Source organism: Mobula birostris, chromosome 9 (genome assembly GCF_030028105.1).
Source record: "Mobula birostris isolate sMobBir1 chromosome 9, sMobBir1.hap1, whole genome shotgun sequence".
NCBI lineage: Eukaryota > Metazoa > Chordata > Chondrichthyes > Myliobatiformes > Myliobatidae > Mobula > Mobula birostris.
The window spans coordinates 46775899-46790713 of record NC_092378.1 but is presented as its reverse complement, the minus strand read 5'-3'; the positions used below and the strand labels follow the sequence as shown (position 1 = coordinate 46790713).

General features: G+C 44.0%; 1 protein-coding gene and 1 long non-coding RNA gene across 12 annotated transcripts in view; one reads left to right on the top strand and one right to left on the bottom strand.

The window, feature by feature from the left end:
* The window catches only part of LOC140202734 (DENN domain-containing protein 5B-like), a 301107-nt gene that overhangs the window by 276085 nt on the left and 10207 nt on the right, over positions 1–14815 (top strand). For all 11 annotated transcript variants that reach the window (XM_072267984.1, XM_072267990.1, XM_072267985.1 and 8 more), the window contains 4 exons: positions 381–499; positions 2065–2252; positions 7103–7185; positions 10313–10439. In XM_072267984.1, coding sequence (XP_072124085.1) covers positions 381–499; positions 2065–2252; positions 7103–7185; positions 10313–10439 — 517 coding nt within the window. The remainder of the gene's footprint in view (positions 1–380; positions 500–2064; positions 2253–7102; positions 7186–10312; positions 10440–14815) is intronic.
* Positions 1–14815, bottom strand: part of LOC140202735 (uncharacterized) — a 60611-nt gene that overhangs the window by 45145 nt on the left and 651 nt on the right. The gene's annotated exons all lie outside the window — the stretch shown is intronic.

Below are 14815 nucleotides of genomic sequence, written 5' to 3'. Positions count from 1 at the left end.
TGAAGATGTGGGAGGGAAGTGGAGCACCCAGAGAAACACCACGCATTCACGGGGTGAAGATACAAACACTGCACCGACAATGCCAGAGTTCCCCGTCTCCAGAGCTGAGGGGAGGCTGATCTACCATCTCTGGTCCTGTTGCTCCCCATCTCGTCTCCTCATGTTGCTGATGTTTACTGGAATTTGAAGTCATGAGTCTTTCCTTCTGCTGAGCTCAGATGTCGTGACAAGATCTCATGGCAGTTAGTTGATCAGGACAAAGATATCCTTGGGCATGGAGGTGAATGGTTAGGGGAAGGAGTGGGCTGGAGGGGAGGGTATCTTGGAGAGCATGTTGCTTTTGAAGGGACTAACAAAACATCATCTCTTCACACTTCCAGTGCCAGAATCTGGGCAAACTGACAACGGTTCAGATTGGACATGACAACTCGGGGCTTTTAGCCAAGTGGCTGGTGGATTGTGTTATGGTCAGGAATGAGATTACGGGACACACCTACAGGTAAGGTCACATGTAAGGTCACAGGTAAGGTGTAGACACTGGTCTACTGTTGTCACATGTACTGAGGTACAGTGAAATAACTTTATTTACATGCCATCCAGTCAGATACTTATATAGATAGAAAATGTACCATGTAGGTCGTAAAATGTAAAGCAGAATTCATAATCTAGTGTTGTAGCTATAGGAAAAAGGAAAGGTAAGTTGCATCCGGAATTTCTCTGGTTAGCGGACAACTTCCTCCCACGCTGCTCTGAGTGGGAAATCGCGTACGAGGCAAGTTAAACAGTGGTTTGCCATTGCCTTCTGCCGGGTGAGTTTCCAAAGAGATCACCAGTTCTTAACCCAGCATGGATGGAAAGCATGCAGGGGAGCCGGCTGGATTCGAACTCAGGACACCCACGCCCCACAGTACAGCACTGATGCCACTACACCACCAGCCAGGTCTGTAGCTATAGAGAAACTGCAATTCAGGTAAACAAATACAGTATAAGGGCCAAAACAAAGTAGACCTGGTGATCAAGAATTCATCTTTAGTGTATGATTGATCTGTTCAAGAGTCTGAACCAGATACATTAATTTTACAAGGCAACAGAAAACACATCCTTCTCCCAAACTGACTCCGTCAGCTTCACAGGTTGCCTACAATCCCAGGGAGCATCTCGCTAACCGTAGGGTGTGAACTCGAGTTTCTGCACAGGGTGGGTTACAAGTCAGACCGTGACTATGGAGGGTTGGGGGATACTGCGACAAGACAGGCAGATGAACAGACAATTAGATGGACGTGCCACCTCATTTGTGTGTTCCTTGGAACAAGAGTGCTGATTGGAATCACTTCGAAAAAGTTCATTATATTCAGCACTGTCATTGGGTGAGTGCTAATCTCATAACATGCCCTCATTGGTTGAACAATTGTGAATGATCAGCAATACGGGAAGGTTTTAATTTTACTTTTGTTTTCTAGTATGTGTTAGTATTTCTCCCCCAGGCTAAGAGTGCAGTAATGGATCATTGCTGCAAAGTGGGACACCAGTTTAAGCGCATCTGTGTTTGCTCGGAATACATATTTATGTACTTCTACAACATGCAAGGCGAGTCCGGTTTTAGGGAGCATAGAGTTGCTGGTAACTTGTGCTGTGGTATTGGGATCTGTACAGAATTAATGATAGATCATTAAAAGGTCGGTACAACATAGCGGGCCGAAGGGCCTGTACAGTGCTATACTGTTCTATGTTCTATCTAACAACATAAGAGTGTCCTTGAGTTGTATATAATTTTCAGAGATGGACAATCCACTGTTGAGTATCCCCAATACTTCCGCTAGTGTCACCAACAGCTTTACTGTGGAATTCATTGCCACAGACAACTGTGGAGGCCTATTTGAGGTAAAGGTTGATATGTTCTTGATTAGTAAAGGGTATCAAAGGTCATGGGGAGAAGACAGGAGAATGGGGTTCAGAGGATAACAAGTGAGCCATGATGGAATAGAGTTGACTCGATGGGCTGAATGGCCTAATTCTGCTCCTATGTCTTTACCTCATGGCTTGTGCTCTGCCACCTTGTATCAGGTTCCCGTGTGGCAGGTGGCTGGGGAAGGGAGTGGACGACGGCAGCTTGGAGAGGATCTTGGTCGGCGAGCTCATCACCCCGGTGGTGGAGGAGGACCTGAGCAAGCAGTGTCGCACGCCGCCACAGCTGCGATCCCCGACTGTCGCCCGGCGCCTCAGCATCACTTCCCTCGGAGGAAAGACAGGCAGTGAGTCCACCCTTGCAGCTTGTGGATTAGCTCTGTGGTTTATTTCCATTAACACCCCCCACCCCCACCCCCCACACTTTTCTCTAGGACAGACAGGCTCACGACACCCAGACTTCCCTGAGAACACAGCCCCAGTGAATTGAGAACAACTCACTGAAGTACAGTGTACAAGGTGCTGACAGTCATAGATCCAGTGGATAGCCAGAGACTTCTTCCCAGGGCGGAGGTCACTAATACCAGGGCATAAATTGGAGGAAAGTATATGGGTGTGTCAGTTTTTTTTTATATATACAAGATGGTAGATGCATGAAATGCCCTGCTGGGGTAGTGGTAGAAGCAGATACATAAGGACATTTAAGAAACTCTTAGATAGGCACATAGATGATAGAAAAATGGAGAGCTTTGTTGGAGGGAAGAGACAGCTCGATCTTAAAGATGATTAGAGTGTCTGCACAACATAGAACACCACAACACAGTTCAATATTCTAAGTCACTAGGCTTGCTTAATATCAAGAGTAGCTTCATGCCTGATGGAGCACATTCATGCAGTTAGCGTATGTGTGTTAGTTGGAAGCTTTTACTTCATATCAGACTGTGCTCCCTAACCTGGAAGTGCTCAGTACACATTCCCTGACATTGAATGGACTCCATTTCCTGACAATAACTTCACACGTCAGACGAACTCCAAATTAATTGTTGCATTTTCTTCCCAAGGAAGTTGGTTTGATGTAGATATCTATAGCTGATTAAACATTTCCTAGACGGAACAAGCCTTTACCTAGTGGTAGCCCTCCTGTCCCAAGGGAGCCTGTACAGGATTAGACCTTGTTCCAGATACCCAGTGTAAAGGCCTCAATTTGTGATCCAAGTTCCATATGGCCGCTCATGTGATATTTTAGTCTGGTGAGCATTGAGCTCAGAGCTATTGAGTTGTTTCAGTTAACAGAAGGACCAGCTGATAATAGGTTTCATACAAACAAATTTTCCTTTGTCTTTCTGATTATTACAGTAGAATAGAAGAAAAGAGACAGTAGATATAGATACAGTATTTCCAAAGAATAGATACAGTATTTCCAAAGTTCATAACTTACTGAAAATGGCAATGCAGGTAGATAAGTAAGTGAAGAAAGTGTTCAGTGTCCTTGCCCTCATAAACAGGGGCATTGAGCATTAGAGTTGGGACATCATATTGTAGCTGTACAACTCATTGATTAGCTTAATTGTCACACATAGATCTAAACATGCAGTGAAATACGTAGTTTGCATCAAATCAAATCAGTACAGATTGCGCTGGGGCAACCTGCAAGAGTCACCACACTTCCGGCACTAACGTAGCATACCCACAGCCCACAGCTCACAGCTCACTAACCTGTTTGGAACGTGAGAAGAAACCAGAGCATCTGGAGCAGGGAGAACATACAAACTCCTTACAGGCAGTGACAGGAATCGAACCCCGATCGTGCACCACTGGCACTGTAAAGCAATGCACTATCTAGTATACTACCATACCGTACCATTGCGTGCAGTGCTGGTCACCACACCATGTGGTGCAGCTGTAACAAAACCCAATTTCCCTCGGGATCAATAAAGTACGTCTATCTATCTATCTAAAGGATGTACTGGAAAGAATCCAGAAGGGATTCACTGGGATGTTGCTTGGAATACAGGGCTTTAGTAGCAAGGAGAAACTGGATTGATTGGCATGGTTCTCGCTGGAGCACCGGAGATGGAGGAGTGACATTGTAGAGGTTGACAAAACTATGAGGAGCAGAAATACAGTAAAGAGCCGCAATCCCTTTCCAGAGGCAGCGGAGTCTAAAAGTAGAGGACATTCTGTTAAATTTGCAATGGATAAATATTTGAACTAGGAGCATTTGCTGTATTTCAGGGAAAGAAGGATCAAGTAGAGAGTGTCTTCTAACTGCTAGAAGCAGGATGAGCTTGAATAATCTCCTTCAATGCTGTATGGTTCCATAATTGGCAAATTAGCAAGATGTGCCATTCAACAAGCCCAACACTTTATTGACATGGAATTGTACAGCATAGAAACAGGTCCTTTGACCCACCACCATGCCTATCTATACCAACCACACTTGCCTGCATTACTTCACATCCCTCTAAGCCCTGCATAACACTAAGGGGCAGAAGACGCTGGTGGGAGTTGTGTACAGGCCACCTAACAGTAGTAGTGAGGTTGGGGATGGTATTAAACAGGAAATTAGAAATGTGTGCAATAAAGGAACAGCAGTTATAATGGCTGACTTCAATCTACATATAGATTGGGTGAACCAAATTGGTAAGGGTGCTGAGGAAGAGGATTTCTTGGAATGTCTGCGGGATGGTTTTCTGAACCAACATGTCGAGGAACCAACTAGAGAGCAGGCTATTCTAGACTGGGTATTGAGCAATGAGGAAGGGTTAATTAGCAATCTTGTCGTGAGAGGCCCCTTGGGTAAGAGTGACCATAATATGGTGGAATTCTTTATTAAGATGGAGAGTGACATAGTTAATTCAGAAACAAAGGTTCTGAACTTAAAGAAGGGTAACTTTGAAGGTATGAGACGTGAATTAGCTAAGATAGACTGGCAAATGACACTTAAAGGGTTGACGGTGGATATGCAATGGCAAGCATTTAAAGATCGCATGGATGAACTACAACAATTGTTCATCCCAGTTTGGCAAAAGAATAAATCAAGGAAGGCAGTGCACCCATGGCTGACAAGGGAAATTAGGGATAGTATCAATTCCAAAGAAGAAGCATACAAATTAGCCAGAAAAAGTGGCTCACCTGAGGACTGGGAGAAATTCAGAGTCCAGCAGAGGAGGACAAAGGGCTTAATTAGGAATGGGAAAAAAGATTATGAGAGAAAACTGGCAGGGAACATAAAAACTGACTGTAAAAGCTTTTATAGATATGTGAAAAGAAAAAGATTGGTTAAGACAAATGTAGGTCCCCTACAGATGGAAATAGATGAATTGATTATGGGGAGCAAGGACATGGCAGACCAATTGAATAACTACTTTGGTTCTGTCTTCACTAAGGAGGAGATAAATAATCTTCCGGAAATAGTAGGTGACAGAGGGTCCAGTGAGATGGAGGAACTGAGGGAAATACATGTTAGTAGGGAAGTGGTGTTAGGTAAATTTAAGGGATTAAAGGCAGATAAATCTCCAGGGCCAGATGGTCTGCATCCCAGAGTGCTTAAGGAAGTAGCCCAAGAAATAGTGGATACATTAGTGATAATTTTTCAAAACACTTTAGATTCTGGACTAGTTCCTGAGGATTGGAGGGTGGCTAATGTAACCCCACTTTTTAAAAAAGGAGGGAGAGAGAAACCGGGGAATTATAGACCAGTTAGCCTGACATCGGTGGTGGGGAAAATACTGGAGTCAGTTATCAAAGATGTGATAACAGCACATTTGGAAAGCGGTGAAATCATCAGATAAAGTCAGCATGGATTTGTGAAAGAAAAATCATGTCTGACGAATCTCATAGAATTTTTTGAGGATGTAACTAGTAGAGTGGATAGGGGAGAACCACTGGATGTGGTATATTTGGATTTTCAAAAGGCTTTTGACAAGGTCCCACACAGGAGATTAGTGTGCAAACTTAAAGCACACAGTATTGGGGGTATGGTATTGATGTGGATAGAGAATTGGTTGGAAGACAGGAAGCAAAGAGTGGGAATAAATGGGACCACTGGAAATGGGCATGCAGGTACAGCAGGCAGTGAAAAAGGCAAATGGTATGCTGGCATTCATAGCAAGAGGATTCGAGTACAGGAGCAGGAAGGTACTACTGCAGTTGTACAAGGCCTTGGTGAGACCACACCTGGAGTATTGTGTGCAGTTTTGGTCCCCTAATCTGAGGAAAGACATCCTTGTCATAGAGGGAGTACAAAGAAGGTTCACCAGATCGATTCCTGGGATGGCAGGACTTTCATATGATGAAAGACTGGATCGACTAGGCTTATACTCGTTGGAATTTAGAAGATTGAGGGGGGGATCTTATTGAAACATATAAAATCCTAAAGGGATTGGACAGGCCAGATGCAGGAAGATTGTTCCCAATGTTGGGGAAGTCCAGAACAAGGGGTCACAGTTTGAGGATAAAGGGGAAGCCTTTTAGGACTGAGATTAGGAAAAACTTCTTCACACAGAGAATGGTGAATCTGTGGAATTCTCTGCCACAGGAAACAGTTGAGGCCAGTTCATTGGCTATATTTAAGAGGGAGTTAGATATGGCCCTTGTGCCTAAAGGGATCGGGGGGTATGGGGGGAAGGCTGGTACAGGGTTCTGAGTTGGATGATCAGCCATGATCATACTGAATGGCGGTGCAGGCTCGAAGGGCTGAATGGCCTACTTCTGCACCTATTTTCTATGTTTCTATGTTTCTGAAATCCAACTAACTGTCACGATACCGCTTAAGTGTTGTTACTATTACCACCTCCACTGCCTCCTCATTCCCAGTACCAACTGCTCTCTGTGGAAAAATTTATCTGTCAAATCCCTTTTAAATCTTCTCCCCTTAAACCTATGCCCTGTGGTTTTAAACATCCCGTTTAAACTCTGGCTATTTATCCTGTCTCTGCCTATCATTATTCTCCTTTGTTCTGGGGAAAGAGCTTACCCAATCTCTCTTGATAATTAAAGATCTTCAATCCAAGCAGCATCCTTGTGAATTGTTTCTGCACCCACTCTAACTTAATCACATCCTTCAGCATGGCAACCAAAACTGCACTCCATTCTCCAATTGTAGTTGAGCCTAGGCTTCGATGCCCCAACTCTAACGCTTGCTATTTCTGTGTAAAAGGTCAGCTCCATTAAATCCTCTTTGTTTCATTGACAGAACCAAATGCTGGTCAAATCCAAGAAGGAATTGGCGAGTCTATTAATAATATAGTGAAGCATTTTCACAAGCCAGAAAAAGAGGTATGTTTCAGAAATGCTGTGTTTGATATTAGTGATTAACTGAGGTATTTATTTGTATATATATCTGCACAATTTGTCTTTTGATTGTTAGTCTTTATTTATGTATAGTTTTTCATAAATACTATTGTATTTCTTTATTTTTCTCTAAGTGCCTGCAAGAAAATGAACCTCAGAGTAGTATATGGTGACATATACTGTACATACTTTGATAAATTTATTTTGACTTTGTATTAAATTTAAATTATTTCTTCTTCTTCTTCTTCTTCTTCCTCTCTCTTCCTCTTTCTCTTCCTCTTCCTCCTCTTCTTCTTCCTCTTCTTCTTCTTCTTCTCTTTTTTCCCTCACAGTTCTCTATGCCAGAGTGTAATCAATGGTGGATCTCTGAGTTAGGGAGTTGTGGGCATGAACCACACTCCTGAGTGCAGGATACATCCGAGGCCTAATTTAGAGCAGTTCTGAGGGAGTCCTGCACGGCTAGAGGTGCTGTCTTCCAGATGAGACATTAACCAAGGATACACTTTAGGGGTGGGGTGTAGAAACGAACTGAGGCAAGGTGCAGAGTTAGGCAGGGGCAAGATTCACAGGACAGGAATTTTATATCTGAGTCATGCGAGGCTCCAAGTGTGTCGGAGCAGGGGTGACGGGCTAGAAAGACCTGGTGCAGGGAAGGACCCATGCAGCAGAGATTTGGATGCACTAAAATTAACTCCAATTGGAGAACAAGAGCTGCAGGGAACTGTGGTGGGGACCGACGTGAGCAGATGGGTTGTGAAAGGGCCAAAGGTGTTGGATGTGAAAGTGCATTGGGTTCCTCCTGCTGATGACAAATGTTATGTTAGTTCACTAGGACATGGATCTGATCTGGTAAAGGAGCAAGTTTCCATCAACAGGAGGGGGTTGTGAGCTCCTGTGGTTATCTTGTGTCAGAGGAGCTCTTGAAATGGGTGCAGTGCAGCTAGAGTGACCTCTAATGGTCACAGTCTGCAATTGGAAAGTTTGGTTTATTTGCAGAATTTCAGTGACAAGTGATTTTTTTCAGTGCTGGATGCAACGTGGGCGGACAGGCAAAGGCAATTTTAACATTGTTACATCAGAAAACCAGAGCAGGTGGAATCATGGCTTAATGCTGTTGTAACCTTTATTTTTGATTGGGCAGTTGTAAAATCTGTGTTCTGCTCAATGTCACGTGTTTCCCTGAGTTGAAATTGTCTCAGCATATCCAGTGCAACAGATGCAGAGAAACATTCACAACATGGTTGCCCACAATCCAATGTCATCAATCACTCAATCACTCATCATATTGAAGCATAGATCATCTCCACTGGAGTAAATACAGTTAAAAGGTGGGGGGGGGGGGGGGAAGAGATCATCACAAAAATGAGCATTTTCATTTTCTTCCGAAGTTATTAGATCTTTTTGTTGTAGGAGTCAAAGCCAAAAATGGAGTCATGATCTCTAAGTCTGTAGCAAACTGGCTCAGTCCTCCCGGCAAGGGAACCTCAATGTGAGGGAAGTAGGCTTTTTTTTTAATCAAACGTCTTTATTTTGAGTTTGATCATCCTGTTTTCCATGAAGTGATTCTAGATTCCAAACTGTCTATAACAAACCGGGGAGAAGTTACAAAGATGATAAAAGTGATGGAACACAGCCCAGCACGTTACAGACAAAGCCTCCTCCCCACCACTGAGCACATCTACAAGGAGTACTGCCACAAGAAAGCAGCTTCTATTATCAAGGACCCCTACCATGTTCTCTTCTCACTGCTGCCATTCGACATGAGAGACAAGAGCCTTAGGTCCCACACCATCAGGTTTAGCAAGTTATTACCCCTTACCGCCAGGGTCCTGAGCCAGCTGGATAGCTTCAGTCACCTCAATACTAAATGGATTCCACAACCTTTGGACTCGATTTCAAGGTCTCTACTCATGTTCTCAGTATTATTTATTTACTTATCTTTCTAATTTGCACAATTTGTCTTCTTTTGCATATTATTTTTTTGTTAGACTTGTGTATAGTGTGTCATTGATTCTATTGTATTTCTTTGTTCTACGTGAACACCTGCAAAAAGTGAATCTCAAGGTAGAATTCGTGTTTTGATAAATTCACTTTGAGCTTTGAAATTTAATATTAAAGTACTTCAGCCAGAGTGGTCACAGAAAAGTAAAAAAACTATACTCTGCACATTGGCAGTTGTGACTAAAGGCCAGAAAGCCACCCTCAGGAATCTCGAAGACACAATCATCATCTTAAAAGGGAGTGTGACCTGTGTTGTCATCATTTCTGTGATTGAATGGTTTTGAGCGGTTTCTACCAAATGTCAACCAAATGGGGTCTTCCTTCAAAAAAAGCAGGTAGCCACTGGTCTGAAATCTCACCTTGGGCCAAAAGGTTTTATTAATTGGTGAGAGGAATGTGTGTGTTGCTACCAAGACCAGCGTTTATAGCCCATCGCCAAAAGCTCTTGGAAAAATGGCAGCAAGCTAACACCCTAATCTCATGGGGTCAATATGCTCCCACAATAATGACAGTCAATTTTTTGTTGCAATAGTTTGGGACAGCTGCTGGGAATTATCGGAGAGTGGTTGGGAATCAATTATACTGTTCCCTGCTTTCAGGCCATGCAGTATAAAGAGTTCAGTCCTGAAGAAGGGTCATGGCCCAAAATGTTGACTTGTTTACTCTCTTCCATAGATGCTGTCTGACCTGCTGAGTTCCTCCAGCATCTTGTGGGTGTTGCTTTCAATTTTCAGCACCTGCAGATTTTCTCGTGTTAAAGATTTCCTTTACCAAAGCACATTTGTAGAATTTAATAACAATGTGATGGTTTTATTGACGCTAACATATATAGCAACAATGCATTCTGAACTGGGACCTGGCATTTTAAACACAAGGTGTTCTGCAGATGCTGGAAATCCAGAGCAATGCCCACAAACTGCTGGAAGAGCTCAGCAGATCAGGTAGCACCAATGGAGGGGAGTAAACAGTTGACATTTTTCTTTAGACAAGTTGTTCAGATCTCTAGATTAGTAGTTCAGTAACTTAACCCTTTTATTATTGCTCCCATTCTTTACTGAAGAGATCAATGTAGCCAGTGTTCAAGAATGTCCAACCGCTTGTCTTTCTGCAGAGAGGGAGCCTGACAGTCCTGTTGTGTGGGGAGTTTGGCCTGGTCTCTGCCCTGGAGCAAGTCTTTCACCATGGCTTCAAGTCAGTTCGTCTCTTCCAGAAGAACGTATTCATCTGGGATTTCCTAGGTGAGCACCAGGTAGCATGTGGTCTTCTGCTGTACGCCAGCTTCTCACCAAGCTATAACCGTATCCCAGTGCCTGACAGAGTCAGTAGGCACAAAGTTCAGTGACCTGTCTGCGCAGTGCAAGCTGCTCATAGACACGGTGGAGTTAGGGACAGTACTTTTCCCTCTGGAACATTTAGTCAATGTGCCTTAATTCTCTACATTAGTGGTGGGAGGGTGGGGGAGAGCAGAAGGGAACAGTAATTAGAGAGAGGACCCCAAAAGAGATGGTTATTAGCCCCCTGGCCCAATGAGCCCGACCCACCTAATTATACCCATGTGACCAATTAAACTACTAACCCGTCCGTCTTTGGAATGTGGGAGGAAACTGGAGCACCCGGAAGAAACCCATGCAGTCATGGGATGGGGAGAATGTACAAACTCCTCACACACAGGAGCGGGAACTGAACCCGGGTCACTGGTGCTGTGATTGCATTACACCACCACTGCGCTACCTTAACCAAGTGGAATATGCTCTTTGGTCACACGTACTAAATTACTGGAACTCCTCCTCTTCGGCTCCTTTACATATCATATTAATATTTACAAACAAGGTATTTGCATATGCAGTCATCCCACCTCTCCCGGAAGTTCCGGGGGTCTCCCGCATATTGATAGCGACTCCCCGACACCCGGAAATTATATACAATATCCCAGAAATCGATTTTTTTAGAGAAGGCAAGTGAGCATCCTGATTGGTCTCTCTTCGTGCTAAGTCGACCTATCAGTTTTCTCTGTGGTCAGGCTTTACAGTCAACCTCAAAAATAATGACAGTGTTGCTCGCTGCACTGTTTGCAACAGTGACTTTTCTATTGCCCATGGTGGGTTAAAATGTAAAAGACATGTTGAGGTGAGTTTAACAGGTGTCATTCGTTCATTGGCATAGCTAACGTTATTTAAACTAGCTGGTTAGCTGCTAAGGAGCTACTCTATTGATGCCCTACATGATGAGGCCAAACTCCCTGTAGGCTTGCTTAAAGTTGTAATAGAACTTAAAAAAATTACTCCGTGATAATAATATAAAATATAAGTACATATTTTAATGTCACATTTTCTGCATATACCCAACTTGGTTTACAGATTAGACAAAATCACTGAACAAAGTATTACATACGCCCTTGGAGGTCGACGGGGGTGGGGGGGGGGATATGGGGTTGCGAAGGCGGGGGTGCCTCCTCCCTGAAATGAGTTTTTGCAGGGTGGGATGTCTTCATATGTTCAGAGCTGGGATATAATGTTAACCTGAGGCAATGATGTATGTGTTACCTAAATACAGCAGTCTGAAATCAAATTCATTATGATGTCAGCCAGCACCCTTGCACCAGATTTACTCTGCATTACACTACACTGCCTCACCAAATGGAAGAGCATCTGACTAACTCCTGTTTCAATGCCCTTCCCACATTATGGTCACTAGAATTCAATACTCTCAGCTCCATTTTTCTCCCCTCTCCTGAATGTATTGGGACTTTGCATCTCCTCCATTTCCCGGACATCTGCGCTCACTCCATCTTCCCGCCACCCTAACAGGGAGAGAGTTCCACTTGTCCTCACCTACTACCCCATGGGCCTCTGTATCCAACACATCATTCTTCACAACTTCTTCCCATCTTCAATGAGATTATACCACCAAACACATCTTTACCTCCCCACCCCCACCCACCACTCTCTGCTTTCCACAGGGTTTGCTCGCTCCGTGATTTCCTTGTCCAGTCGCCCCTCCCCGGCACTTATCCCTGCAAGCAACAGAAGTACTACAGCTGCCCATTCACCTCCAACCTCACCTCCATTCAGGGCCCCAAACGGTCCTTCCGGGTGAGGCAACACTTCACCTGCGAATCCTTAGGGATTGTCATTTCCAAAGATGCTGCCTGACCTGCTGAGTTCCTCCAGCATTTTGTGTGTGTTACAATGGACTTCCAGCATCTGCAGAGTTTATGGTGTGCTGGATCAGCCTGTGAGGAAATACCTTGCACTGTGTGGAATGATGCGGGTGGAGTGGTGGGGGGCATTTTCAACATGGTGCTGTGTGGGACCAGATCTTGGGCAAAGTTGTGGGGCCTAAATCAGAACAACTTAAGCCAAGCGGAAGTCAGGCCACATGGGATCGTCTCACCCGAGCAGTCCTGACACTCTGTGTGATGGAACTGGTAGAGACTTGAGCCACGGACCCAAGTGGCAGGAGCTATGCTCATCTGTTCTCACCCAGTCAGCTGACTGGAGGCAATCATGTCCCAGACTCTGGAAAAGCCCTGGCTAGAAGGGGCAAGGCGCTGGTAATAAGCCATAAACAGAAAAGATTCTGCAGATGTTGCAAAATGCTGGAAGAACTCAGAGGGTCAGGCAGCATCTATAAATGTTTCAGTATGAGACTCTTCATCAGGACTCATAAACTAGCTGGTGACCTTCGTTGTGTGGTACTGGCTGGTTACTTTTGGTCCTGTCACGGTCCAGAAGAAGTTGGTGGATTTCTTCCAGGGCAAGAGGAAATGCTGGGTCTCTGCTACGGTTCTGAGTCTCGCGGTTGACAGGGTGTGTATCTACACCCACTTTCAAACCCTGCAGAGATAACTGTACGTAGAGCATCTTCCAGATGGCATATGCTGGTGACAGATTTCTCCCACCAAGGGCATTGTCTTCAGGATAACACGATGGCAAACACTGGCTCTGAGACATCCCCCCAACCCCTCCTATTCACCCCTTTCCCCTCAACAATCATGAGCACATTTCTTTGATCACCACTCTACTGTGAGGAACATTCTGGAGCGCTGTTTGTCGCTAGTTGTTCCTTGGCATGTGACCTTTGAACTATGAGGCCAATCCCGTCCTCACCCAAGTTAAGAAACGTAATGGAAAACAACATAATAGGCTTTGCATTGTGGAGATGGCAGTGTAGCCCCATCTGCTGGAATAAAGATGAATGTTCTCAAATCCCAAACAAAGATTTATTCTCCACTTTCCTTTCCATGTGGCCTTTTTTAAAGACCAGTCTCAGATGATTGTTATATTAAATTTCTGTCCTCTCTCCATTTCATCCCAAGTATTTTATGTGATGTAATTCACTGCTCAGCCTCAGATTTAGACCAGAATCCTGCAACCAAGGCTGAGCCTTCACTGCCACTTCTTTGAGAAGCTCTGTCGTGTTAAGAATCCAGATGTAGAAACTGCATTGGTACAATAAAACTAACTAACATTCACTGCCACTCACCGCAGGAAGGCAAAAAGCACTTTAATATGAGTATATTTTTAATTAGTGAATGGCAATAAATGTTTTATAAATATAAATATCTGAAGATTTATATGCATTTGAAGTTAGTGCACAGAACTAAAATGTTCTGCCATGGTAGTATTTTGATGTAATGAGTAAGCCAGAGTGCTGGGTACTGTTCGAAACCCAAATCAGCAGCCAGGAGATTTAAATCCAAAGATTTATTAATTAAATGCGGAATTTTATATATACAAAATGACTGGATTCTCAAGTCAGCTCTCATCCTCCTTCGTTCCAACTACCACTTTTATCTTTGGAGTGAAGGAGGATGAGAGGTAACTTGGTAGAGGTGTACAAGATGATAAGAGGCATAGACAGAGTGGACAGCCATAGGGAAAATCGCTAATAAGATGTTGTATAATTTTAAGGTGATTGGAGGAATATATAGGGGGGGGATTTCAGAGGTAGGTTTTAACACGAAGAGTGGCGGGTGCGTGGAAAGCCCTGCCAGGGGTGGTGGAAGGGGCAGACACATTAGGGACCTATGAGAAACTCTTAGATCGGCACATGGACGATAGAAAAACAGGGCTGTGTAGGAGGGAAGGATTAGATTGATCTTCCAGTAGCATAAAAGGTCAGCACAACATCGAAGGCTGAAAGGCCTGTACTGTGCTGTAGGTGTTCTATGTTCTATTTTCTCTAATGGCCTATGTGCAGCTCCAAGGTGGTCACACTGAAACTTCACCTCGGTCCAGGGATGGACAACTAATGCAGGGTTTGCCAGTTATGTTCACATGTGTGACAAGCAAAAACAAACAAAAGCCCCGTGGCCAGTCAGTGACTCCAATTGAACATTATTGGCTAAGGAATCTACACATAGTATTAAATCATTCAGCCCGAACCTGCTTCATCCTCCATGTAGATCATGGTTGATGTGTATCCTAGCTCTACTTTATTTACTTTGCTCCATACCCAACAGAAGTGTGCAGATCTCAGACTTGAATGCCCCACCAGCACCTACAGCCTTTAATGGGAGAGAGTTCCTGGGTTCATCTTCTTTCGAACTTCGGTTAATGGGTGTTTACTGATTTCTCTCTTAGTACCAAGATCAGACCCCATTTTCAGGGAT